The sequence below is a fragment of the Lutra lutra genome, chromosome 5 (genome assembly GCF_902655055.1).
Source record: "Lutra lutra chromosome 5, mLutLut1.2, whole genome shotgun sequence".
Taxonomy (NCBI): domain Eukaryota; kingdom Metazoa; phylum Chordata; class Mammalia; order Carnivora; family Mustelidae; genus Lutra; species Lutra lutra.
In genome coordinates this window covers 107,262,917-107,289,349 of record NC_062282.1, presented here as the reverse complement: position 1 = coordinate 107,289,349, position 26,433 = coordinate 107,262,917, and the positions used below count along the sequence as shown (strand labels likewise).

At 41.6% G+C, this 26,433-nt stretch overlaps 2 protein-coding genes across 9 annotated transcripts in view; one reads left to right on the top strand and one right to left on the bottom strand.

Annotated features, from left to right (window-relative positions):
* The first annotated feature begins 1,344 nt into the window (after positions 1 to 1,344).
* Positions 1,345 to 15,676, top strand: ANKRD34B (ankyrin repeat domain 34B). Of its 8 annotated transcripts, none has more exons than XM_047731645.1 (6): positions 1,346 to 1,706; positions 2,687 to 2,828; positions 4,147 to 4,251; positions 4,604 to 4,687; positions 7,427 to 7,515; positions 13,152 to 15,676. In XM_047731645.1, exon 6 carries the CDS (start codon positions 13,174 to 13,176, stop codon positions 14,716 to 14,718), a length of 1,545 nt encoding a protein of 514 aa, XP_047587601.1. In that variant the 5' UTR covers positions 1,346 to 1,706; positions 2,687 to 2,828; positions 4,147 to 4,251; positions 4,604 to 4,687; positions 7,427 to 7,515; positions 13,152 to 13,173; the 3' UTR covers positions 14,719 to 15,676. The 8 variants fall into 8 exon arrangements, with proteins under 8 accessions (XP_047587604.1, XP_047587601.1, XP_047587600.1 ...); XM_047731644.1 differs by having other exon boundaries at positions 4,601 to 4,687; XM_047731642.1 differs by lacking the exon at positions 4,147 to 4,251.
* Positions 15,677 to 22,866: 7,190 nt separating this feature from the next.
* The window catches only part of FAM151B (family with sequence similarity 151 member B), a 37,165-nt gene continuing 33,598 nt past the window's right edge, over positions 22,867 to 26,433 (bottom strand). Inside the window, exon 6 of the mRNA XM_047731652.1 lies at positions 22,867 to 25,218. Within this exon, the coding sequence (XP_047587608.1) occupies positions 25,212 to 25,218 (7 nt within the window). The 3' untranslated portion in view covers positions 22,867 to 25,211. The remainder of the gene's footprint in view (positions 25,219 to 26,433) is intronic.

The following is a 26,433-nucleotide window of genomic DNA, read 5'->3' as shown; positions in this document are numbered from 1 at the left end:
TAATAGAGTGAAAATTAGGTCATCTACTTTGAAAAACCATTTTGCAATATGCAGAAGTTTAACACATATGTATGTATGTATGTCTGTTTCCTATGTATACTCAACAAAAATGTTATATACTTTCACCAAAGACATCTACTATAATATTCCTAGCAGCATTATTTATAATGTCTCAAACCTGAGAATTACCCAAATGTCTATCAGTAGTATAATGAATAAATTTAGATAAATTCATACAGCATTATTCTATACAGAAAGAAAAGAACAAACTATGACCATAGACAGTTTGCATCCTTTAACATAATGTCAAGTGAAAGAAGTCAGACAACAGAGTAAATTCCATATAATTTGATTGTTATAAAGTGCAAATATAAGCAAAAAGTCTATGTTGGGTGAAGCTACTACCCTGCCCCCTCCAAAGGGAGGATATGAGGAAGTCTTCTGGGAAGCTGCTAACGTTCTGTGCCTTGATCTTAAGGATGTTTCATTTTGCACAATACCGTTGAGTCTGTGAAAAGTGCACCTTTTAATATGTACTATACATTAATAAAAACTTTTTTTTAAATGAAGGAAAGGAAGCCCATGCCTTCACCCAAACTTGCCCCCTTGGGACTCTCCAATCTTCCCTCAAAAATGGACGGGGTTACACGGTAATCCATATCCAGGATTCCAACTCTCTAGTGGCCAACTCCAAGTTAAAATGTCCTGTGAACTTGCTTTACCTATTTTTACTAAAGGGCCCATTTCAGCAGGTCATTTTCCTAAATAAAAGAAGCCTGCCCACAGATAAGTTTACTTACCCCTTTGAGAACTCAAAACTACTAACTAGTTTTGATTGACAATAACCGAACAACAACAAAAAATGGTCATAGCCTTTTCTCCACCCTGATGATCCCTGGTAAATGAAGAGTTAAGACCACTACAGCACAGTTTAACACATAAAATACACATTTTGTTACATTTTGTTAAAGTGTTACATTAATGTTTTAATAACAGTGTAATAAAGTTATAAACTCATATAAACAAGAACGATTGCTTCCTCCAACAGCCCAACCTGAAGCGAGACTCAGGTTCTATCTAAAGCGGGTAGAAGGACGAGAAAGGGGAAGAAGGAGCCGTGGGAGTCACATACAGGGCCAGCCTGGTCGAATATGACCTGGAGGGAGAGATGCAGGTGTGGACAGGGGAAACCAGAAGCCGGGATGTAGGGGTGGCGGTCTCCCTGCAGTGGAGAAGACCCTGCCGCCACTGCCCTGGGCAAAGCCGGCCCCGCCAAAGCGCCGCGGCTGCGGTGAGGTGTCTGTGTGCGTGTGGTGGGGCTACTTTTGGGGACATAGGGTGGAGCTTCAGAGACAGACTTTGGCCCCGGGGTCCCAACAGACTTTGGCCCCGCCGCCCCCACCTGCCGCGCAGCTGGGAACCGGCGCGTCACTCCCAGCGGAAACGCCGCACCGCCCGGGCGTCTGGCGAGGTGCGCGCCTCCCGGCCCCCGCTCCGACGCTTCGCGGCTCCCGGCCCGCCGCCCCCCTCTCTCAGCTGAGCAGGGGCGTGGACAGGGCAGCACCTACCGGGATCCGTGACTCCAACCGCCGAAGAGACCCCGAAGACAAGCCAGCCCGGACGGCAGCCCGGCGGAGACTGGCGCGGAGGGTCCGAGGCTACCCGTGGGTGGGAGGCGCCGACGCCGACTTGACAGCGCGTCCCAGGTTCGTGTGCGACGGAGTCTCTGCGGGCTGCACTTGGAGAAACTTTGGTTCTGCGGGCTGGCTGCCGGGAGGAGGGGATGGAGGGCGCTGCCTGGGGCCCCGCGGCCTCCGTGCGCCCTGGCGGGTACGCTCAGGCCCTGGGAGCCCGCACCTCCCGCGCACCCTGACACTGCAGTGCCTTGAGCGGGGACGGAGACCAGGCGTCAACCGAAGGCTGCTGGTGGGCAGGGGCCTGTCCAGACTCCACCCGAGTCTGCTCTCCCCTCTCCCGAAATCCCCGCCTGCTTTCGGCTCGGGCTTTGCAGCGGCTCGGGCTTGCACCCCGCCGGAGATACGGGTTTCGCCTCCTACTCGGCCTTGCAGCGCGGGAGAGTGGATAGGGGCAGCCGCGCGGCTGCGGGATGTCTGGGAGCATCCGGGCAAGGGCTCGCGGGCGCGGGTTAGCGCCGCAGCGGGAACGGCGCGCGCGAGGCCGCAGGAGCGCGCGGGTCTGGGGGCCCGATTTGCGCGCGTCTCCGCAGGTGCCTCCGGCCGCTGGGAGGCGGGAGGTACGGTCTGGGCGCTGGAGGCGGGCTGGGGGCTGCGGAGCCGTTTGCAATCACTGGCTCGACAAATGGGAGTCACACGGGGGCGGGCAGCCCGGTCCCGGCGTCTCTCGGGCGCGCACCGCCTTGGCACGAGGACCCCGAACCCCCTTATGGGAGGTCCGAGGTCCAGAGGTGCCCCTGCCCGGGGATGGGGGCAATGGCTGCTCCCCTCGGATGCGCCATTTCCCAAGGGAGGGCCGAGTTCTCCGGCCTGGCGGTGAGGGCACCGCTCAGCTGCGGCTCTGGGCAGAACCCCTTCACGTGGATGGCGATCGCCTCAGCTCGCCGGCTGCCTGTCTTGTCTCAGAGACGAGGCGACAGAACGCACACCCCGCCCCCATCGGTGCCCCGGCGCTGTCGCCCCAGTCACCTTCCTTTGCCCTTCTCCGACAGCACCACGGACTTGCTCGCTCTCGCTCTCAGGACAAACTGAGGAAACAAGCTTGGTTCCCGGAGCCGGCGGGGACTGTGGAGACGCTACCAGAATCCTCAACAGCTTGGAAATCCGATCACCTTGGCTCCCCGAGACTTGGAGGTATAGGTTTGCGTGTCTGCGTGTGTGCTGGGAGGGGTGTCTGCTGAGAGAGGTGGGGACCTAGCCCAGAGGCCTAGGGGACATACAAGTAACTAAAAGACACCAGCCCTTTTTGGCTTTGTTGTGAGCAAACAGAGCAAACCTTACTAGCTACTCACTCCTTCCCTTGGGCAGTTTCGAAATATTTCTTACAAGCTGGTGCCAGAGAAGAACACTTTTCTTGGCAAGTCTTTACATTTCCTGGGACAATCTCCGGTGCGTCTTTTGTTCTGGCTTTGCCCCTTGGCTTGCATGGCGAGAAGACACATGTTCTGCTTGTGGCAGGCCGACTTGTTTCATTCTAAGTGCCACTGGCCCCCACATCCCAGCCTTGGGCTGCCCACTGTACCTCTGGATTTTTCCATGCCTGTATGGGAAGGGCGGGACTGCAAACCTCTGGTGCCTGGCCCCTTCTAAGTCAAGGCTGTTCTCTTCTCTAGCCCTGTGGGCTCCTTCATCTCTCTCTAGGCCATGGCAATCATCTCTGCCCTTTGCATCCTCGTTCCAGCCTGAAGCGGGGTTTGACAGCAAGTAGGAAGTGAGACTAGGATGAAGAAGGAAGAGTTTGTCACAGATTTTCTCCAAGTCTGCCTAGGAAGCGTCCCCTATTGACTATGTGGGACTGGAGCCTGAAATCTCATTTGTAATAAGCTCTCCATGTGATTACGCCCACAGAGATGGAAAGCCCGTTGGTATAGGCACTTTGGCCTCCCAGTTGTCAGACCCCATCAGCCCAGGATTCATATTCAGTGATGCATGTTTAGAAACTGATGTTTATTTAATTCCTAAAGGGCAATTATATCAGGATCGTCTAAAATTTTCACAATCATCTTCTGCTGATAACTATCCCCATTTTAGGATGAACCTCAGAGGATCGGCTTCCCAAGGGCTGGTAACTTGGGAATAAACAGAGCCCCAATCTCTGACACATACAGCCTGCTGCTCCTTCTGAGTTTCCGTCCCCTTGTGGGCAGCACAAAGACAGGATGACCCAGGGCAAGAGTAACGCGCTGAATATCCAGCTTGAAACCCATTTGTTACTGTCCACCCCCCCTTGCTGCCCTCTCCCACCATGGCCCTTTATGGGAGGGAACACCGATCCTATTCGGAGGTAGGGTAAGAATCTGAAAGGAAAATAACATTTCTCTCTGCATGTAAGGAAAATGGGGTGGCTTGGAGAGAAAGAGCCACAGGGAAGGCCAAGCTCGTCATCTCTAAAAAGGCTTCTAAAATACCTCAGCCTGTGTGGCACTACCATTGTTGATACCACTCAAATCAGGTACTCAGAACAGAACCCTATTCTGTGGGAAGCTGGTATCCAAGAAGCAAGGAAACAGAAGAGAAACCTGAAGGAAAGGACACAGGAAGATCTAATTAAGTCCTGGTGAGCAGGCGAATAAGAGGAATGACTGGGAGTTCTCCCACCCTTCCTTCCTGGGCCTCCTCGGCTGCGTGGACTGGTGTCGGGTGGGGGAGGGCTGGACCAGGTGAGCGCTGCGGCCCTTTCAACCCCAGCATCCTTGCAGGGCAAGCCTTGGCCCGTATACACAGGACTGTGGTGCATGGGATCCACTCCAGACACTTTTACTCATAATCGCTGAAATATAATTAACCAAACAAACACTGTAGGGATGTCTCAACAAGGAATTAAAAAACTAGACTCCGAAGGGGAGAGATGTGTGGAACAAATTATTGGTATTTATGTAACTCTGAATAGCTTTGATTTCCTTCAGTAGGAACTGACAGCTGGCTGACAAAAAAACTCATCCAGGGAGAGAAAAGGCATAAATGAAGTATGAAATTTTGAATAACGTTTTCAGGTAACTTTCTATTTCCATTTAGAGTGGGTGTCTAGAGGGGTGAATGTAGTTATTTGAATTGCTTCATTTATCAACAGAGATTTTTAATAGGGCTCATAATTTTAAGACCCAGTGCTTTTTTACTTCCTTTTTTCCCCTGGCCTTCTAGTCTCCTGCTAGCAGGGCAGAGGTCTGGGAATTCAGCCTGTAAACTCTCACTTTATCCCCTATTTTTAGCCTTTCTGATCGATGTGCTCAGAGAATAAATCTTGTTTTCTTGCCGAGAAGAGTGGTTATCTACTTTGGTGGAGAAAAGTAACTGGGAGTCCAGTAGATTTGTCCAGAGATGTCAAACCATCCTCACTGTCAGCCCTGTACCTCATTGCCACTTTCTGTGTCAGTGGGGCCTCTCAGCACTGAACTTCCCAGGGCCTGTGGGTCAGCTGGCTCCTGGTCATGGGGCCACCTCTCTTATGCCTCTGTTATGCTAAGGCAGTTTACCACACCACCATCCCCACTCTGTTTCCAAAGCTTGCCTGGAATCTGTCATCTGATGATACATCTCTTCCCAAGTTTTTGTTCTTCAGAGTACATATATTTTTTTAATTTTTAAGTAACCAAACTGTAATTTCTGTGAAGTCTTGGAAGTAGAGAGAGGCACTAAAAGAGTATAGTAAATATGCCACGATGAATCATAAATGATTTTAAAGACATTCTAACTTTAAAATAAAAAGGAATTTGTCCAGCTATTTAATAATTAATCTTATAATATGTGGAAATTATTGTATTTGAAAGTTATAAGGAAAATACGTTTAAGGTTATCTTTTTTCCATATTCACTTGATAGATTCCATTTACGTTTACAAAACATTATTTACAGATCTTTAAAAAATTTTTAATATTTCATGTTATTTAAGTAGCCTGTGAATTGGAGACATGATAAAAATAAAAGAAGGCTAAATTCTGAGATAGAATTTTTAAAAAGAATACACTGAGTAGTGAGGCACAATAGGAAAGTCTTTTTCTAGACGTCTGATTTCATCACCTCCTCCCACCCCCTCCCCGCCTTGAATAAAGGTTTGATCCTTGTCATGTTACAGAGGAGGGACCCAAGACTGAGAGGCTAAGAGATCTGACTGTGGTGTACAGCTCATAAGTAGGGGAGTCAAGATGGAAATGTGGGTCTGAGTCCAGAACTTTCTCCAGTCGACCTGTTATCTATTTGGAAGGTGTAGCTGAGTGTGGGGATTATTTATATGCTATATTATAACAAAGGGTCTGACTGAATGTTAATATAGTTCAGCATTGGGTGCTCTGTGAGGATGTTTCACAGAATGAGACAGGAAGCAAGAACATTCCTGAACCAGGATAATTGTAGGCTAGAGAAGTGATCTTCGTCACAGGTAGGGTTTACCTCTATGAAGAGTAGAAAAATTGAGCTTCAGTTTCAGCATTTTTGATGTGCAAGTGGATGACCGTGATAAAAGAACTGGAAGAGAGTAAAGGCTTAAAGACAAGGGGATTGTCCCAATAAGGAACTGAATATGAGACACTAGGAAAACAAGCGTGTATTCATGTGGACAATTCATGTGTATCTGACAGCTTTTTGCTCCGTGAACTTTAAACAGTTTTAGAATTGTTTTATTAAATGTGAACAGTTTAAAAAGTGAGCAACCCAAGGGGCTTTAGAAGCCTTTAAAATGAACAAAGAGTAAGGCTCTGTTGTTGCTGCTTTTATTCTAAACAGTTCTAGAGGGGGTATGCCTACATCCACAAGACAGATTCACTAGTTGCCAGTAGCTAGTTGGTGCCATTGCCCAGCTTCTTCAGAGAGCCCTGGGACCCACAACACCCGCCTTTCCTGCAGGACCACAGTGGGCTACTGCACCCCCTCAAGCAGCCCAGTCAGCAGTACATTGCCAGTTCCTCTTCTCTTCCCAGAACCTTCTGACACTAACCTTGGTGAGACAAAGTTATGACAGAAAGTTGTCAGGTTTAGTGTTGTGGAGAAAACATTTACATGAGGTTGAGTGAAAGGATTTGAAAGTCTTCCCAAAAGATTCTTATAAGACTTTTTTTTTTTTTTAAACAGGGGCACCTGGGTGGCTCAGTGGGTTAAGCCTCTGCCTTCGGCTCAGGTCATGATCTCAGGGTCCTGGGATCAAGGCCCGCATTGGGCTTTCTGCTCAGCAGGGAACCTCCTTCCTCCTCTCTCTCTGCCTGCCTCTCTGCCTACTTGTGATCTCTCTCTCTGTCAAATAAAATCTTTTTTTAAAAAAAGACTTTTTAAAAAACAAACAAACAAGACTGGCCCCGACACTAGAAACTATATTCTCAATACAGTATTGAAATCTATGGGGTGCCTGGGTGACCTAGTTGGTTAAGTGTCTGCCTTCAGCTCAGGGTCCTGGGATTGAGCCCCATGTAGGGCGGGGAGCCTGCTTCTCCCTCTCCCTTTGCTGCTCCCCCTGTTTGTGCCCCCTCCCTCTCTCTCCCTGTCATATACATAAATAAAATCTAAAAAAATAAAAAAAGAAATCTGCTATCTGGCAAACTTGTTCTTATTTGAATATGTTTCTCAAATGCCACTTTTGGTCAAAGGTGTTTTTATGTGACTGATACTGTATCTCTTCTCCAACTGTGGTTACCAAATGGTTTCTATATTTGACATTATGTTCCAGCTAATTTCTCTACATCTCTTTGCTTTATTAAACACATTAGTATATGAAAAATGCTAAAAGAACGGGTTTTTTTCTGCTAGCTCTTTTCAGATGCTTTGCATTCACAATAGACGTCTGGTGGGATCCAAGCTGTCAACCAATCCTATATTCCTAAGGTCTCAAATTGCAGGTATGCCTGGCTTTGGAATAGCTTTCATAGAATATTGCACAGGGGAATGAAAAACATAGCATTTACTTTCATTGTACTTACGTATGTATATATGGAATAGTTCTTTGCTTAACATCATGAGTGATACTAGAGTAGAATGAGTAAGTATATTCTTTTGAATACCGCCTTTCAGGAGCTCCCTAGTTGAAACTCCTTGAAAGTGTAGGCATAAATACTATTGATAACACAGAACTAAAGGATGTCATAAACATATCACTCTTTCAAATTTTAATTATGGAATGGGGCACCTGGGGAGCTCAATCTGCCTTCAGCTCAGGTTATGAACCCTGGGGCCTGGGATCAAGCTCAGCAAGCTTGTCTTGGCAGAACTTCTAGTAGTTGAATGTTGAATTTCCTAGTGCAGACCTCTAATTTTCCTTTTTCCCCCCCTCTATTCTTTTTAACTGTTAGAGATTTTTATCAATATTGTCATCTAAACCTATTTAGTTTAGCAGTTTGTATGGTGTTTTTGCCTTTTTTTTCCCCAAAGATTTTATTTACTTATTTGACAGAGAGGGAGAGAGCACAAGTAGGCAGAGAGGCTGGCAGAGAGAGAGGGTGAAGCAGACTCCCGCTGAGCAGAGAGCCTGATGAGGGGCTCGATTCCACAACCCTGAGATCATGACCTGAGCTGAAGGCAGTTGCTCAACCAACTGAGCCACCCAGGTGTGCCTGTTTTTGCCTTTTGAAAATGCTTTTTAACGGTCTCTGAATACTCTTTTTCCTAGAAATTTGTTTTTTTGTGTGTTTTTTTTGTTTTTTTTTAAAGATTTTATTTTTATTTATTTATTTGACAGAGAGAGATCACAAGTAGAGAGGCAGGCAGAGAGAGAGAGAGAGAGAGAGAGAGAGGAGGAAGCAGGCTTCCTGCCGAGCAGAGAGCCCGATGCGGGACTCGATCCCAGGACCCTGAGATCATGACCTGAGCTGAAGGCAGCGGCTTAACCCACTGAGCCACCCAGGTGCCCCTTTTTTGTTTTTTTTTTTAAAGATATTTTTTATTTATTTGACACAGAGAGAGAGGGGGGTCACAAGTAGGCAGAGAAACAGTCAGAGAGAGGAGGAAGCAGGCTCCCCGCCAAGCAGAGAGCCCGACTCGGGGCTTGATCCCAGGACCCTGGGATCATGATCCGAGCCAAAGGCAGAGGCTTTAACCCACTGAGCCACCCAGGTGCCCCTAGAACTTTGTTTTTGTTTCATGGTTACAACAGCTTATATCTAAAGATAAAGAGCTTTTGAAGTTTTTATCTTCCTGACTAATATCTGTCTCCTCCACATTACTTTTTCTCTATGTGTTCTGGTCTCTAATGGAAGAGGCTTTTCTATTTTGTTTTATTTTTTATTTTGATTATCTGCCCATGATTAAAGGGCTTGGATTAAAAAGCTGATGAGAAGACTAGAGCACATGGGTGAGGCTTGTAATCCTTAAACCTTGTGTAGGATGATCTGAGCGGCATGTTAGGGAATCCCTGTGGTTAGTACTCTTCATATTTTCTGTTCAGTGGGTCAGATTCTCAACAGAAGAGTATAGCAATATTCTGCTGCGTAATAAGGGTACAGGCTGCCAGCTTTCTTAGAGTTGAATTGGGGAGAAGTCTCTGAGTCTCTTCATTCAGTGATCAGTGAGCTTTCAGTCACTTAGTCCCTGTTTTCTAGTCCTCAAATATGTCAGGTATCTTCCAGTCCAGAGACCCTCCAATTGCATCATTTCTGAAGAATAAAGGTCTCTCCAGAATAAAGAACAACTCAAGTGGAAGGATTAATATCCTATCTCTTAGTGGCTTAGAGTAGAAGAATCACCTGAGGCAGTCAAATTTCAATGCATGTATAAATCACCCGAGGATCTAATTAAAATGTAGGCTCTGACTCAGTATGTCCAGGATGCAGCCTGAGATGAAGCCTCAGGTAATGGTGGTGCAGCTGCTGGTCCAAGGTAGGATCACACTTCAGCTGGTGAGGACCGAGGGATCTAACTGCTTCTCCTGACAGCTTTTCACCTAGTCCTCATTATTTTTTTTTAATATTTTATTTATTTATTTGACAGAGAGAGATCACAAGTAGTCAGAGAGGCAGGCAGAGAGAGGGGGGGAAGCAGGCTCCCCACTGAGCAGAGAGCCCGATGCAGGCCTCCATCCCAGGACCCTGAGATCATGACCTGAGCCAAAGGCAGAGGCTTAACCCACTGAGCCACCTAGGCACCCCTAGTACTCATTATTTTAGCTATACTCTCCACCACCACCACCACCACCCACCCAGTTCTAGAACTTCTGCCGTTATTGCCTCTTGCAAGGATTCTGGAGTGTATGTGGGCTGAGTTCTCAGCTTTATCATGAATGATCTGAGGCACAGCCTTCTCAGGTTGGCTAATTTGCTTAATACTGGCCCATCTGCTTTCTGGCTTTCAAAATATTGCCGTTGTCTCCTTTTCCTGCTATCCTTATGAATTTATGTCTTTTAAAAAATTCTTGGGGCACCTGGCTGGCTCAGTCAGCGGAATGTGCAACTCTTGATCTCAGGGTTGTGACTTGGAACCCCATGTTGGGTAAGGAGATTACTTAAAAATAAAACCTTGGGGCACCTGGCTGGCTCCGTTGGTTAAGCATTTGCTTTTGGCTGAGGTCATGATCCCAAAGTCCTGGGATGGAACCCTGCATCCAGGTCCCTGTTCAGTGGGGGGGTCTGCTTCTCCCTCTCCCTCTGCCCCTCCTCCCTGCTTGTGTTCTCTGTCTCTCAAATAAATAAATAAAATCTTTAAACAAATAAAAATACAATCTTAAAAAAAATTTTAAATAAAAAATAAAATTAAATCTTTAGTTTCAGAGGATTGTTCAGGAAGAGGCAAAATTAAATGTGTGTGTTCTGCCATATTTACCCTAACTATAACCATCTGCTAAAATATTTTTCTAAAGTTTGGTTATATCAGCATAAATAGAGCCTGATTTATGATAAATAACTGCTATTTTGAGCCTTTAGGTTTTTGCACAAACAACATTCTCTACTTCTCTCTTCCTACTTTATCTGCCTATCAAACTCTCATGCAGTCTTTAAGACCCAGAACATATGGCTGCCCTCTGTGAAGCCCCTCAGTCTCCAAACCACCAAAGCCTGTGTAGTCTTTTTTTTTTTTTTAATATTTTATGTATTTATTTGACAGGGAGACAGACACAGCAAGAGAGGGAACACAAGCAAGGGGAGCAGGAGCGGGGGGAAGCAGGCTTCCCATGGAGCAGGGAGCCCGACGTGGGGCTCCATCCCAGGACCGGGGATCATGACCTGAGCTGAAGGCAGATGCTTAATGATTGAGCCACCCAGGTGCCCCAAGCCTGTATATTCTCATGACTTTAACTCATAACCAGCTGCTTATTTAGTATCTCTTCCAAACGACTGAGCAAGCTCTGCAGGCTAGGGCATGTGCCTTGTAGCTCAGTGTCCAGGACATAACAGGAGCTTGCAGCTATTTAACACTTAGATTCTAAGTTCTGTGTGCATGTCTTTCTTCCCCCCTTCATTTTCTTTCTGTTCCTTTCATCTCTTTTTCTGTCCATTAAGAGGTCACTATATTTATTATCTATTCCATTATCCAATTAAAAAAATTCATGTCCCATACTGTTAATTTAAAAGTAAATACATGGAATAAATAATACTACTCAATTTCTAAAACCTACCTCATTAAATAAAATAGATTTAAATATTATATGAACTCTATTTGATTTTTTTCTTTTTTTTTTTTAAAGATTTTATTTATTTATTTAACAGATAGAGATCACAAGTAGGCAGAGAGGCAGGCAGAGAGAGAGGAGGAAGCAGGCTCCCTGCTGAGCAGAGAGCCCGATGTGGGGCTTGATCCCAGGACTCTGGGATCATGACCCGAGCCGAAGGCAGAGGCTTTAACCCACTGAGCCACCCAGGCACCCCTCTATTTGATTTTTCTACCCAGCTCTAAGTATTGTTCAGAGACAAACATTTCCTCAGCTCTAGATAAAGACATAATTTTTTTTTAATAGCTCTACACCCAACATGGGGCTTGAAATCATGTCCCTGAGATCAAAAGTTGTATGATGTTCTACCACCTGAGCCAACTAGGCACCCCCAAAGACATAATTCTTATCAACTAATGGAATTATCTGTTGAAGGAGTTTGAATCCAAATTATTAAAATAAATTAAATGCAATTTTTAGTTTTAGTGATAGAAAAATGTTTATAAACACTACATGTCCTTATTCATATTTTTAGCCTAGAAAACTCCTTTTTCAGAGTAAAGGTACTCTGTCAAGGGGCGCCTGGGTGGCTTAGTGGGTTAAGCCTCTGCCTTCAGCTCAGGTCATGATCTCAGGGTCCTGGGATCCAGCTCCACATCGGGCTTTCTGCTCAGCAGGGAGCCTGCTTCCTCCTCTCTCTGCCTGCCTCTCTGCCTACTTGTGATCTCTTTCTGTCTGCCAAATAAATAAATAAAATCTTAAAAAAAAAAAGGTACTCTGTCAAAATTTAACCAAACAGTATGTGGCCAACCCCATCCATAATCTAGTGTTGATTTAAATAATGAAATCAAGGAAAATGCATAATCACATGTTCACCATTCCCATCTCAGTGTGAGTTCCAGACATTGTGTCAGGTATTTTAATGTCTTATAGTTCAGATGATTTTTCGTCCTTTAAAAGAAACAAAAAAATTTTCCTCAAGGGAAACCTGGGTGGCTCAGTTGGTGTTCAGTGGGGTCTGCTTCTCCCTCTGCCTCTCTCCTCTGCTCGTGGTCTTTCTCTCTCAAATGAATAAATAAAATCTTTTTAAAAAAAAGTTCCTCAGGGTGCCTGGGTGGCTCAGTGGGTTAAGCTTCTGCCTTCGGCTCAGGTCATGATCTCAAGGTCCTGGGATCGAGTCCAGCATTGGGCTCTCTGCTCAGCAGGGAGCCTGCTTCCTCCTCTCTCTGCCTGCCTCTCTGCCTGCTTGTGATCTCTCTCTGTCAAATAAATAAATAAAATCTTAAAAAAAAAAGTTCCTCAAATTGAAAATCTAGATAATAGTTGCATTATCTAAAGAGCACATGTAAGTAATTTGACCCTAAGAAATTTTTAGATTTATCTGCCATAAATATCTGTATTTTCATTGATTTAGTTGCAATTACACAGAATTTTGGAATTTTTCCTTAAATCTACATTTTAGTGTTATTTTAAAAATATTTTTCACAAGTGGAAAGTAAATGGATATATTTATCCATTTAATAAATTTAAATTTAATTTAGTTTAATAAAATAATATAGTTTAATAAATAAATTTAAATTTAATTTAGTTTAATAAAATAAAATAATAATAAAAATAAAGTTTAATTAATGTGGAATTTAGGGAAGTACTAGGTTGGTATTATATCATAAATATTCAATGAGAATTTTGAAAGTAAATTTTAGTATGTGATTCCCTACAGGCTGTTACTATTCTAAAATTTCTTTAATTCTGCAATTCACTATTGTGTTCTGTATTATTAACAATCTCATTTATGTCCTGTTACTCTATACATACAAATTTCAGAAGTTATGAATAATAACATGAATAAAGACTGGGATTCTGGCTGATCTTTTGTTCTTCATATTCTTTGATAACCAGGTATTGATTCTGACTTTTGAAGATGGATGAAGGTGTAGAAATTTCAAGTGATGGAAATTCCCTCATCAAAGCAGTCCATCAGAGCCGGCTTCGCCTCACAAGACTCTTGCTAGAAGGTGGTGCCTACATTAACGAGAGCAATGACCGTGGGGAAACACCTTTAATGATCGCTTGTAAAACCAAACATGTTGATCACCAGAGTGTCAGTAAAGCCAAAATGGTTAAATACCTATTAGAAAACAATGCTGACCCCAACATACAGGACAAATCTGGGAAAACTGCTTTGATGCACGCTTGCTTAGAAAAAGCTGGTCCTGAAGTTGTTTCCCTGCTCCTAAACAATGGGGCTGATCTCAGTCTGCAAGACCATTCTAGTTATTCAGCCCTTGTTTATGCTATAAATTCAGAGGATAGAGAAACCCTGAAAGTTCTACTTAGCGCTTGCAAGGCAAAAGGGAAAGAGGTCATTATCATAACGACAGCGAAATCCCCCTCTGGTAGGCACACTACCAAGCAGTACTTAAATATGCCTCCTGTAGATATAGATGGGGGTCATTCCCCAGCCTCCTGTGCCACTCCTTCAGAAATAGACATAAAAACAGCCTCATTGCCACTTACACATTCTTCTGAAACTGAAATGACCTTTTTTGGCCTTAAAGGTCTGGAACTCTCAGGAAGTAGTGATGATACACAGGACCCAGGCTCCCCTGTGAGGAAGCCTGCTGTGGCCTCTAATGGGCCCAAGCTACCCCAACCTCCAACCTGGATCAAGAGTCCTCCCTTACTAATGCACCAAAACAGGGTGGCCTCCTTGCAAGAGGAGCTCCAGGATATTACTCCAGAGGAAGAATTATCCTACAAAACCAATGGGGTGGCACTTTCCAAGCGCTTCATCACTAGGCACCAAAGTATTGATGTAAAAGACACGGCACATTTATTAAGAGCCTTTGATCAGGCCAGCTCAAGAAAGATGTCATACGATGAAATAAATCATCAGGCATTTTTTTCAGAAGGAAGCCAGCAATGCACTGAAATCCCTGCTGACCCAGATCCTGACTCTAACCAGACAATCTTTGCTTCCACCTTAAGAAGTATAGTTCAAAAAAGAAACTCAGGGGCAAATCACTACAGCTCTGATTCCCAGCTCTCTGCTGGTCTTACCCCTACAACTTTAGAAGATGGCAAAGCACTTATAGGAAAGAAAAAGGTCTTCTCGCCATCTCCTTCCTTGCTGTCAGGGCCTAGAGAATTGCTGGAGAATATCTCACCAGGTCCCTTGAGCAGGAGAAATCATGCACTTTTAGAAAGGCGTGGGTCAGGAGCTTTCTCTTTAGATCACAATATTACTCAAGCCAGACCAGGATTTCTGCCACCCTTAAATGTGAATCCTCACCCTCCCATTTCAGATATCAACACCAATAATAAGATTTCCAGCCTCCTTTCTTGTGGTCAAAAAGTGCTTATGCCAACAGTTCCTATGTTCCCTAAGGAATTCAAAAGCAAAAAAATGTTGTTAAGGAGACAATCATTGCAAACAGAACAAATTAAGCAATTAGTAAATTTTTAAGAGATGCCTAGAAAGCACATTTTGTTCAGTTGTCTACATCAGAGAAATATAGAACCAGAGAAGAAATCTCAAATGTTCATCCTTTTAAATCTTGTAATTGGTTAGTCCGTCATTGTTAGGGGCATCAAAATATACTGCATATCGTCCTAGGCACTGTGGACATACAAATAATATATAGTTTCTACTAAGGAAATTTAAACAAAATTAAAGCTATATTTCTCAAAATTTCTAATATATAACAACCTTCATGTGGCCCAAGTTTTTAATTTAAACAAAAATCAGTAAAAAAAAAGAAGGTCAAATATGTTGGAGATGACTTTGAAATTTTTTTCAGATTTTTCAAGTATTTTATTAGGACACACTGCATTCAAGTCAATAAACGTTTTTAACATTACAAGTCAATAAATGATTGTAATTTTCCAAGATGCCAAAAGCATTAAAAAAAAAAAAACATGAAAGTGTTCTATGATCAATAAGCCTGTACGGTATAAGGAAAGAATGAACTAATTCTTAAAAATGTTGATTGCAAGTGTATGAAATCTAATTAAAATTTTAAAAGGCTAACCATTATAGTATACTGGGCAGCTAATATTCATGGAGTCAGCTTTATCAATGTCAAATAACAGATCGGAGTTTTATAAGCTAGTAATAATCTATGCTAAGTGTTAGTGTGTTGTTTTTTGCTTGGTTTTATTTTGTCTTTAATGTTATCCCATAAATTCTTTCTTCATATCCTTTAATTCCTGCTATTATTTCTCAAGTCTATCTATAGGTTCCCAAAAACAAGAAAAAGCAGAAGTTTAACAGCATTCCTCTTTACTTATATCAGATTATTCTTGTCTTTCTACAGACAACAACAACAAAAAAATGGGGTTTTATCACAAATAGAAACTATGTGCTTGCTTCATTTTAGAAAAGAAAAACTGATTATTAGATTCTCTTAGGTTAGGTAAAATTAGGAAAGCCAATAGAAACTTAATTACAAAATACACTATTCGGTCAAGATTAAACAATATCTTTTAATTTCTAACATATAATTACTAGACATTTATATAATAAGGATAATTTCCTTAGTGTGACATTCCAATCATCTAGTATTTAGGACCTGTGAATAACTTCTAACAAAATAAATGAATACCATGTTACTATCATAAAATATTACAAAATGACTATATTATCTAAACGACTTCAAAATGTGGTGTTTATATAAAGAATCCTTATTTCAATCTAGCAGTTTTACAACAAAGAGTAAGTCAAATTATACAAAACAGGAGTGTATTAATTTGATGACTGACATATACAACTTTATTTCTTTGCCTTCTATTAGTAGAGGAGATCCTAACAATTGGCATGATGCTTTTCTTGGTAATTTGATATAAGCAAGTTGTAATGTACCTGGTAATTATTTAATTTTTTTGTGGCTTTCATTTGAATAAAATAATTGGAGGTTTTCCATTTAATGTTTTAAAGAACATTACTGTAAATTACATTGGAAATATTTTTTGATTCAGAACTTAGAATTGTACCTGATGTTTATAAGTAGCTAAACCCTTTTTGCAAGTTTTAATATTGAGAAAAGTGCTTGGCTTTAAGTTGCAAGGATACAGTTTGGAAGAATATGTAAATAGATTAGTTCAGAAACAAAATGTTATCAATAAAAATTTTAAATGTTATTTTGATTATCATTTTTATTTATCTCAAATACTAACAAATATTTCAAAATAATCTCAAGAGAAATTGTGCCACATGTTACTTTAAGTAAATAGGAAACTAAGAATAATGTTTGTTGCTATTCTAATCCCAATATGCAAAAAATATTTAATAAGACTAAACCTTTGTTGGCTGTATTTGGAAGAGCTTTTAGTCTTCTCTCAATCCTGAAAACATTTTAGGGGCTAAGGTTGCTTGAGTTAGGTTGTAAAACCATCCTATGGGACTTTTCACTCCATTAAGTGGAATATATCACTGGGATTCCAATGGTAGGTAAGTCACAGATGTTTGTAACAGGAGTCAGATATGTATATATGTGTTATATTTTAACATAACATAAAAGTATGATTTAACTTTAATTTAAAGGTGTGATTGACCCTTCATTCATTAGTTTTACAGGTACAATTCTTAGTTATTTGTGGCTAGGATTTCCACAGAGTACAGCTAATACTGATTCACTGTGTCCTCCTAGGGAGGACATAGGGCAGTCCTAGTTACAGAGACAATTGCTGACAGTGTCCCATCCAAGCAGTGCCAGGGAAGGTGATGAACACCTGCCTAGCATATTCTTTGGTAGAAATGTATCCATCAGTTATCCAGTACCTGGACCTTTTAAAATCTCAAATGATTAACTACACTTATTCTGATTAAATACTATGTAGCCTTCTAATAACTTGATTTCCATATAGCTTGTTTAAAGGAAGGAATGAACTGTCAGGGTGATGACAACTGTATTAATCATGGATTTTTTGTTGTTGTTGGTTTTGTTTTCTGGGTTTTTTGTTGTTGTTGGGTTGTTTTGTTTTGTTTTGGTATGTGCTGATGCTTTGATATTTGGGGGCCTTGCTAACACTAGAGGGACCACCCCTCCCAGGGTTAGCTAATTCCTAGGGATAGAAAACAACTTGGCCCAGAATGCATCTTTCATGTGCAAACCAGCCAACTCAGAGTCCATACTCCAACCAACCAACTCCTTTATCAGGCTCTCACAGGCCTTCTTAGGGCCACTACCCCCCATCCTAGTCACTGCAGGGTCAGGTACCAAACAACCAGTGACAGCTCCCACACCCCAGAAACCACTGAAATTATTCAAACTAGCCAATCCTAAACCTGATTACCTTGCCTCACCCATTCTTTCCTACAGAAACTATAATAAAGGGTCTTGGCCCAGTTTTCCCTCACACTCTATCTCCAGTCAGACCCTGGTGCTTCCCCATACTGGCCCTGTGTGACGTGGTATCCCTGCCTTCTCTTGACAACTGCGAGTAACAAATGGTATTTTCAATGTAACTGTCTCCTGTTGGCCTCAACATATGTGAATAATAATAAAACCTACATTTTCAAACAAGAAGGCACAGTCTTCTTGGAAGTCATAATTCTTAATAAAATAATGTTTTAGCTTACATAACCTTGTTTAATGCCAATATTCCTTAGATCTAAGTCACATTTTTAAGTGATTTCCAAGTCACCAAGAGGGTCAGAACATGGACCATGATAAATCCACTAGATTTAGTGGAGCTTTCCATTGGCCTTTCCAAGGTGACATCTTAACTTCTTGGTATGTTCTTTGAATGTCTATAATTCTTTTTTTAAAAGTGTATGTATGTATGTAAGTAATTTCTACACCCAGTATGGGGCTTGAACACACTACCCCTGACTAAGCCTGCCAGGCCCCCCTGAATGTCTACAAGTTGTTTTTTTTGTTTTTTTTGTTTTTAAGATTTTATTTATTTATTTATTTGACACAGAGAGAGAGACAATGAGAGAGGGGATACAAGCAGCGGAAGTGGGAGAGAGAGAAGCAGGCTTCCTGCCAAGTGGGAAGCCCAATGTGGGGCTTGATCCCAGAATCCTGGGATCATGATCTGAGCCGAAGGCAGACAACTACTACTACTACTGAGCCACCCAGGCACCCTGAATGTCTACAAGTCTTTTTTTTTTTTTTTTAAGATTTTATTTATTTATTTGACAGATCACAAGCAGGCAGAGAGGCAGGCAGAGAGAGGAGGAAGCAGGCTCCCTGCTGAGCAGAGAGCCCGATGCGGGGCTCGATCCCAGGACTCTGAGATCATGACCTGAGCCGAAGGCAGCGGCTTAACCCACTGAGCCACCCAGGTGCCCCGAATGTCTACAAGTCTTAAAGGGAAGGTCAGGAAAGGAAAATCTGGCAGGAGTAGTTAACACAACAAATAGCAACAAAAACAATTTATAAGACTTTCAGTTAACTGGAATACTGGGTCAAAGTGTAATGATCATGAGTAAGCTACATTTAGGTTTTGAAAATCAGTTACTGGGTGCCTGGGTGTCTTAGTCGGTTAAGCAACTGCCTTCAACTCAGGTTATGATCTCTGGGTCCTGGGACTGAAACCCACATCCGGCTCCCTGCTCAGCAAGGACCCTGCTTAGCTGACTGAGCCATCCGGTGCCCCGGGAAACAGTTTTTCATCAGTATATCATCATTGTCATTGAGGCATCTTAGAAAGGTGCCTGGCATTATTGGGTATAATGTATATAGGTATAGAGTATACACTCTGAAATTTTATTGCTTCTTATCATTACCATAAATGTGTGGATAAGGAATTTGGGAAAACTGAAAAGATTATTTGATAAATTGGTAAAACAATGGTTATAATTATATTCTTTCCCCTACAAATTTCCAAAGGACCCCTTTTTTAAAAGATTTTTTATTTATGTATTTGAGAGGAGAGAGAGTTGAAGTAGGGGGAGCAGGAGGCAGAGGGAGAGGGAGAGGGAGAGGGAGAAGCAGGCTCCCCTCGGAGCAGGAAGCGTGATGCGGGGCTCCATCCCAGGACCCTGGGATCATGACCTGAGCTGAAGGCAGACACTTAACTGACTGAGCCACTCAGGTGTCCCTTATACATCCCTTTAACTCAAAAAGAATTTAAAATGTATCTTTGTACTGTTTGAATTTTTAAAAACCATCCATATGTATTTTGTTCAATTTAAAAACCAATAAAACTGGGGCGCCTAGGTGGATTAGTGGGTTAAGCCTCTGCCTTCGGCTCAAGTCATGATCCCAGGGTCCTGGGATCGAGCCCTGCATCGGGCTCTCTGCTCATCGGGGAGCCTTCTTCCCCCTCTCTCTCTGCCTGCCTCTCTGCCTACTTGTGATCTCTCTCTCTCTCTGTTCAATAAATAAATAAAATCTTTAAAAAATTTAAAAAAAACAATAAAACTACTTTTCAAGAATTAAATATATTTAGACACAAATGTATTTAAATTTCAAATACATTAAATATATGTAAATGACACATTTTATAGTTAAAGAAACAATGGCTTTATTATTATTTTTTAATGCCTTGATTTTAGGATGATTAAAGCAGAAGTGGTATTAGCTTTTTATCCATATATTCTGAACACTTAAAACATCTGGAGACCTTGGTTTTCAAACCTTAGAGCCTCAGGATCTTTACATTCTTAAAAACTGAGGTGCCTAAGGGCTTAAAAAAAAAATCCAGGTTACATATCTCAGTGTTTGCTACATTAAAAATTAAACCTGGAAAGGGGTGCCTGGGTGTCTCAGTAGGTTAAGTGTCCATCTCTTGGTTTCAGCTCAGGTCATGGTCTCAGGGTCCCAGGATCGAACCCCATATACGGGCTCTGTGCTCAGCGTGGAGACTGCCTGAGATTCTCTCCCTCTGCCTCCCCCTAGCGTGTTCTCTCTCTCAAATAAATACATGTTTTAAAAAAATTCAAACCCGGAGGGGCGCTTGGGTGGCTTAGTCATTAAGCACCTGCCTTTGGCTCAAGTCATGATCCCAGAGTCCTGGGATCAAGCTCCAAATCCGGGTCCCTACTCTGTAGGAAGCCTGCTCCTTCCCCTTCCACTCCTCTTGCTTGTGTTCCCTCTCTCTGTGTGTCTCTGTCAAATAAATTTTTTTAAAAATCTTTAAAAAAAAATTTAAACCTGGAAAACTTCACAAACCCAATACATGTTAGCATAAATATTTTATGAAAAGTAACTATATTATCCAAAATACATTTAGTGAAAAAAGTGGTATTGGTTTATGTTTTTGCAAATCTCTTTAATGTTTGGCTTAGTAGGAAACTACTGGATTCTCCTGTTTCTGCATTCAGTCTGTTGTAATATGTTGTTTTAATTGAAGCATATAAAGAAAATACGGTTTCACACAGATACGTAAATGGAAAAGGAAGAAATAACTTAATAGGCTTTTCAGATAATTATGGATAGTCTTTTTGATACTATACTCAAACGGGTAAGTGGTAGTTTTTTCAAAGGTTAGCTGTAATGTGGAATCTGAAACAATATCAATGAATTTCCATATTCTATTACACTAAATTTCACTGTTTTGTCCTGTAATTTGAAGGATTCCTTACTCATGCACTGTTCTGTAATATCATGCATTAGTTATTTGGAAAATAAAGACTCTTTAAGTTATGTAGATCTTCCAAATGTTGGCACATTTTATTAATATTAGCATTGATATCAGAAAAAAGTCCTCAAGCAATGGGAATCAATCACAATGATTGATTCAACTTTATTCAAATTCTAATTTTTCATTATAAAAGTTTAGGTTCTGTCACTGGCAACAGATACTGTCAGTTGTTTTCCTTGAAGTGGCAAACTCATTTTGTTCATTTTTGAGAAAATATTTGCCAAATACCCAAGATGAAATAACTAGTCTGTCAATTCTTTCAAGTAAATATTTTTTCCATGAAAAAAAATGACTAGTTCTGCTTGCAACAAGTGCTTTTCTTTAGGACTACCATTGAATTTCAGTATACAGTGGAACTGTTCTGTATTTACCTTCCAATTCATCACCCTGACTATTAAAGAGTCAAGATGTTAATCTTTTTTTTTAAGATTCAAAAAAAATTTTTTTTAGGATTTTATTTATTTATTTGAAAGAGAGAGAGTGAATGAGAGCATGAGCAGGGGAACGGGCAGAGAGAGAGGGACAAGCAGACTCCCCACAGGGAGCCTGACACAGGACTTGATCCCAGGACCACGGCATCATGAACTGAGCCAAAGGCAGCTGCTTAACCACCTGAGCCACCCAGACACCCCTTTAAGAGTTTATTTTCAAGTAATCTCTACACTCAATGTGGGTCTCAAACTTACAACCCCTAAGACCAAGAGTCACATGCTCTACCAACTGAGCTAGACAGGTGCCCCAAGATCTTTTTTAAATTAATTTTTTTATTATTATTATGTTCAATTAGCCAGCCAGCCATCATTAGTTGTTTTTTTTTTTTTTTAAGATTTTATTTATTCATTTGACAGACAGAGATCACAAGTAGGCAGAAAGGCAGGCAGAGGGCGTGTGGGGGAATTAGGCTCCCTGCTAAACAGAGAGTCCAATGCAGGGCTCGACCCCTGGACTCTGGGATTGTGACCTAAGCTGAAGGTAGAAGCTTTAACCCACTGAGCCACCCAGGTGCCTCCAGCCATCATTAATTTTTGATGTAGTGTTCAATGATTCACACTAGTTGTGCATAACACCCAGTGCTCATCACCACATGTGTCCTCCTTAATATCCAGCAACCAGTTTCCCCTTTCCCCCAACCCCTTCCCTTCTGAAACCCTCAATTTGGTTCCCAGAGTCCAGAGTCTCTCATGGTTTGTCTCCCTGTCTGATTTCTTCCCATTCACTTTTCCCTCTCTAGCCTATGGTTCTCTGCGCTATTCCTTATATCCCACATATGAATGAAACCATAAGATAATTGTCTTTCTCTGCTTGACTTATTTCAGTTAGCATAATCCCCTCCAGTTCCATCTATGTCGATGCAAATAGTGGGTATTCATCCTTTCTGATGGTTGAGTAATATTCCACTGTATATATGAACCACATCTTTATCTGTTTATCTGTTCAGCTCCTTCAGTGGTTTGGCTATAGGTGATCATTGCTGCTATGAACATTGGGGTGCATATGCCCTTTCTTTTCACTGTATCTGTATCTTTGGGGTAAATCCCTCATAGTGCAATTGCTGGGTCATAGGGTATCTCTATTTTTAATGTCTAGAGGAACCTCTATACTGTTTTCCAGAGTGGCTGTACCAGCTTGCATTCCCACTAACAGTGTAAGAGGGTGCCCCAAGATCTTAACTCAGGGATGTTTATCTTGACTCAGCATCAAAAATTAATAATTTTTGCTGAATCAGTGATGATACTTCTTTTTTGTTTCCTTTTTAATGTGAGTGGTGGCAGTGAAGAATATGATTATCAGTTGATGCCATGAACTTGATTTATACTAAGGCATCAACAATATAACCTACACTGATATTTTTCTAATATCAGTGTAAATATCTACATGAAACGGCAAATGCTATTATTTGTGAATAATAACAATTTCACAAATGGTTCTGACCTCATGAATCTCCTAAAAGCATCTCAGGGGGACTGAGGGGTTTGTCAGCCCCTGTAAGAACATTGTAAGGGGTTTGTCAGCTGTAAGAACAGCTGGTCACAATAATTACTGAGGTTTTGTGTCTACCATCTATCCACCCGTCCATCAATCCATTCATCCATCCATCCCATTTGTTAAGGGGCTATTCTGACCAGACATCATATTAAAATGAATAGTTTCTTCCTCTAAAACAACACAGATGAGAACAAAACACAAGCCTGTAGAATAATTATACCCTAGCAGAGGAGGTGCCTCAGGAGAAAGCCCACAGGGCTGCCTGGGGAAGTTACAAAAGACTCCTCAAGTAACCCTGGTTTAGGCGCTGAGCTCAACAGGCTCTGTGAAAAGGTCATGCCTTTCTACTTTAATCCAGAGTTTTTGTTTAGCTCTTGAATTCACAAAGTAGCAACAGACTCTCACAGTCAATATTTCAGTTAAATTTTCTGAACTCTTATTACATTCTTTCATCCCAAGGAAAAGATAAAGAAGAAAGAGGTAATGACCAGCATTCATGAACATTCTGTAATAGCAAGCAAACCCAGAAGTGCTCAGCCACCAGATTTAGTCAGACTGGTCCCCTTACTGGGCAGAAACACAGAAACAAGAACCTCCCTAGAGGGTAGGAGGCCAAGTGAGCCCCTTTCAAGTCTTGGCTGTTTTCTTTCTTCACTGATGGTGGGACTACAAAAATAGTTTTCTTATTTAAAATTATGGAATAATTAAAATACATAGTAAAGTAGCAATTACTTGGGGGTAGGGGGTCTTTAAGAAACTGGTCGAATTAAATAAAGAAGAGCATCCTTCCTAAAGTTAGAGTAAGAGGTAAGTAAGTTAAGGGGCAGGCAGATGGGATTTTTAGTTTTCTTTCCAAGTTGGTATAAAGGAGCAGTATCAACAAATCACTGAGAAATAGAGCTCCACTTGGCCTCTGTCTACTCTGTTTGGGTTAGTAACAGCACCTGACCCTTTGTTACCCAAGTGAAAAACACATATAGTAGACTGCTGCCTCTCTCCCATACTCTCCATTCAACTGGTTTAAAAAGTCTTACAAATTCTTCCTTCATAACCCCTTTCCTCTGCCTCTTGAGCATTTCCATTCCCTTTTGCTACCACCTTACCTCTCAGCATTTCATCTTTCACTTCTAGAATTCCAAATCTCCTTCTCATGCATTGTAAACACATTTCTAACTCATACTGATAATAAGTCTCCCCTACTTAAAATGGTGCAATGATTCCTAGGACCTACAAGGAAAGAAGCAAACTGCTTGGCTGAGAAAATCAATCTGGTCCCTGCATAAATGCCCAGCCTCATAGCAGGGTGCCTCCATATACTTTCTGAACAGGTCAGATCAGTCTCTTTCGCAATTAGAGTTCCTTTGCTCCTGTGTCTCTGTCTGAAAGGTCCTTCCTCCTCTGGGTCTACCCGGTGAATCTTACTCATCATTCAAGATACAATTTACATGTTTTCTCTTAATCTGAACAAAATGCTGTCACTGCAACCTGGTGCATAGCTCCATCACGGATTATGGCAAATATCCAACTTACTGTTTATGGGTCTCTCTCCCCCACCTAGACTGTAAGATCCTTCTTAAAGAAATCATTTCTGAATTATCTGAATTATCAACCTTGGCACATCAGACATCCATTAAGTGCCTGTCCCCTTCCCTCCCGCAGTACTCCCCAGTGAGCCCTGAAGACACAAATGACTAGACAAATTACAGTCCCTGGATGGTAGGTACAAAGAAGAGAGAGGAGCAGTCACAGTCATGAGTAAAAGAATGACACCGATGGGGAACACTAGACACTAGAACAAAGACCCTGAGCTCCTGCTGCTGAAGTCCCAAGAACTCCTCGATCCTGCCCCGCTTCTTCCAAGTGGTTATCAGAACTTCATGGTTTCATTCATTCATTATACTCCCATTTTCTAGATAAAAACAGTTCTTTAGTACTACTGTCTTCATCCTTCTATCATTCAACTATTTTCTTTGCCTTGATTCATGAATTTATGATTATTAGCAGAATGTAGGCTCCTACTAGGCAAGCTCATATCTTAAATTTCAAGGACAGAGATAGGGCATTTTTTATATATTCACTGGGTAATTATTTTTTATAATTAGAAGGAAAAAAATCTAAGACCCTAACTCCAACAAACAAGCAAATAAACAACCTGTTCTGAATAATTTTTAGCAATCTCCCCCCTCGATAGAGGAGTACATATCTGACTAAATATAGTTACATCAATTTTATAGGGCCATAAACTACTGTACTTTATACAGCTGATTTTTTGAAAAATTGGATCTCATAGCAAAGTCTCTTCTAGGACCAGGATTACTCTGCCAGGCTTGGGAAATAGCCCTTGGATGCTATGAGTTTTCAACACCAATATATTAGACTTCAGAACCTGGAGGGGAAAAATAGGTTATACTTGTTTTGTGTCTGGGAACTTCTTCCCAAATATTTTTCTATGTATACAAATGCACATAAAGACATAAAATTTTACATAAATAGTATGATACCAGGTATTTGTTTTGCTGCCTGCAATATAATACCTTTTCATATTAATAAATGTAGATTCTCAGTGTTTATATATTATTGTACTGCATTCTTACACATTAAGACCTTTATATCATTATTATTTATTAACCAAGTTATGAAGTATCTGTTCTTTTGCCTATTTTTGTCTGGGTTGTTTAGCTTCTTTTTAAAAATCAGTTTATAGGAGTTCTCCATAGATTCTGAGTATGAACCCTTTGTCAAATATGTGTTAATGGTGTCTTTTGATGAGAGGAGTTGAATTTTGATAAAACCCATTAATCAATTTTTTTCTTTTATGATTAGTGTTGTGTTATAGGAAATCATTGCCAGGGCACTTGGGTGGCTCAGTTGGTTAAGCATCAGACTCTTTTTTTTTTTTTTTAAGATTTTTTTATTTATTTGACAGAGAGAGAGAGAGATCACAAATAGGCAGAGAGGCAGGCAGAGAGAGAGAGGGAAACAGGCTCCCTGCTGAGCAGAGAGCCCGATGTGGGGCTCAATCCCAGGACCCCGAGATCATGACCCGAGCCGAAGGCAGAGTCCTTAACCCACTGAGCCACCCAGGTACCCCAAGCATCAGACTCTTGATTTTGGCTCATGTCATGATCTCGGGGTTGTGAGATCCAGAGTCCTGGGTCAAGCTCCACACCAGATGTGGAGCCTGCTTAAGATTCTCTCTTTCCAGGGAGCCTGGGTGGCTCAGTGGTTTAAGCTGCTGCCTTCAGCTCAGGTCATGATCCCAGGGTCCTGGGATCGAGCCCCACATCGGGCTCTCTGCTCCGCAGGGAGCCTGTCTCCACCTCTCTCTCTGCCTGCCTCTCTGCCTACTTGTGATCTCTGTCAAATAAATAAAAATAAAATCTTTAAAAAAAAAAAAAAAAGATTCTCTCTTTCCCTCTCCTCTGCCCTTCTTCCCACAGCGCTCCCCATTTTTTTTTTTAATCATTGCCTTGGGTATGGAAATAGGGAAAAATTGGAAACACCTTATACTTTCATATGTCAATTATACTCCTATAAAGCTGAAATTTAAAAAAAGAAATTATTGCCTACTCTCAAGTCATGAAAATATTCTCCTGTATTT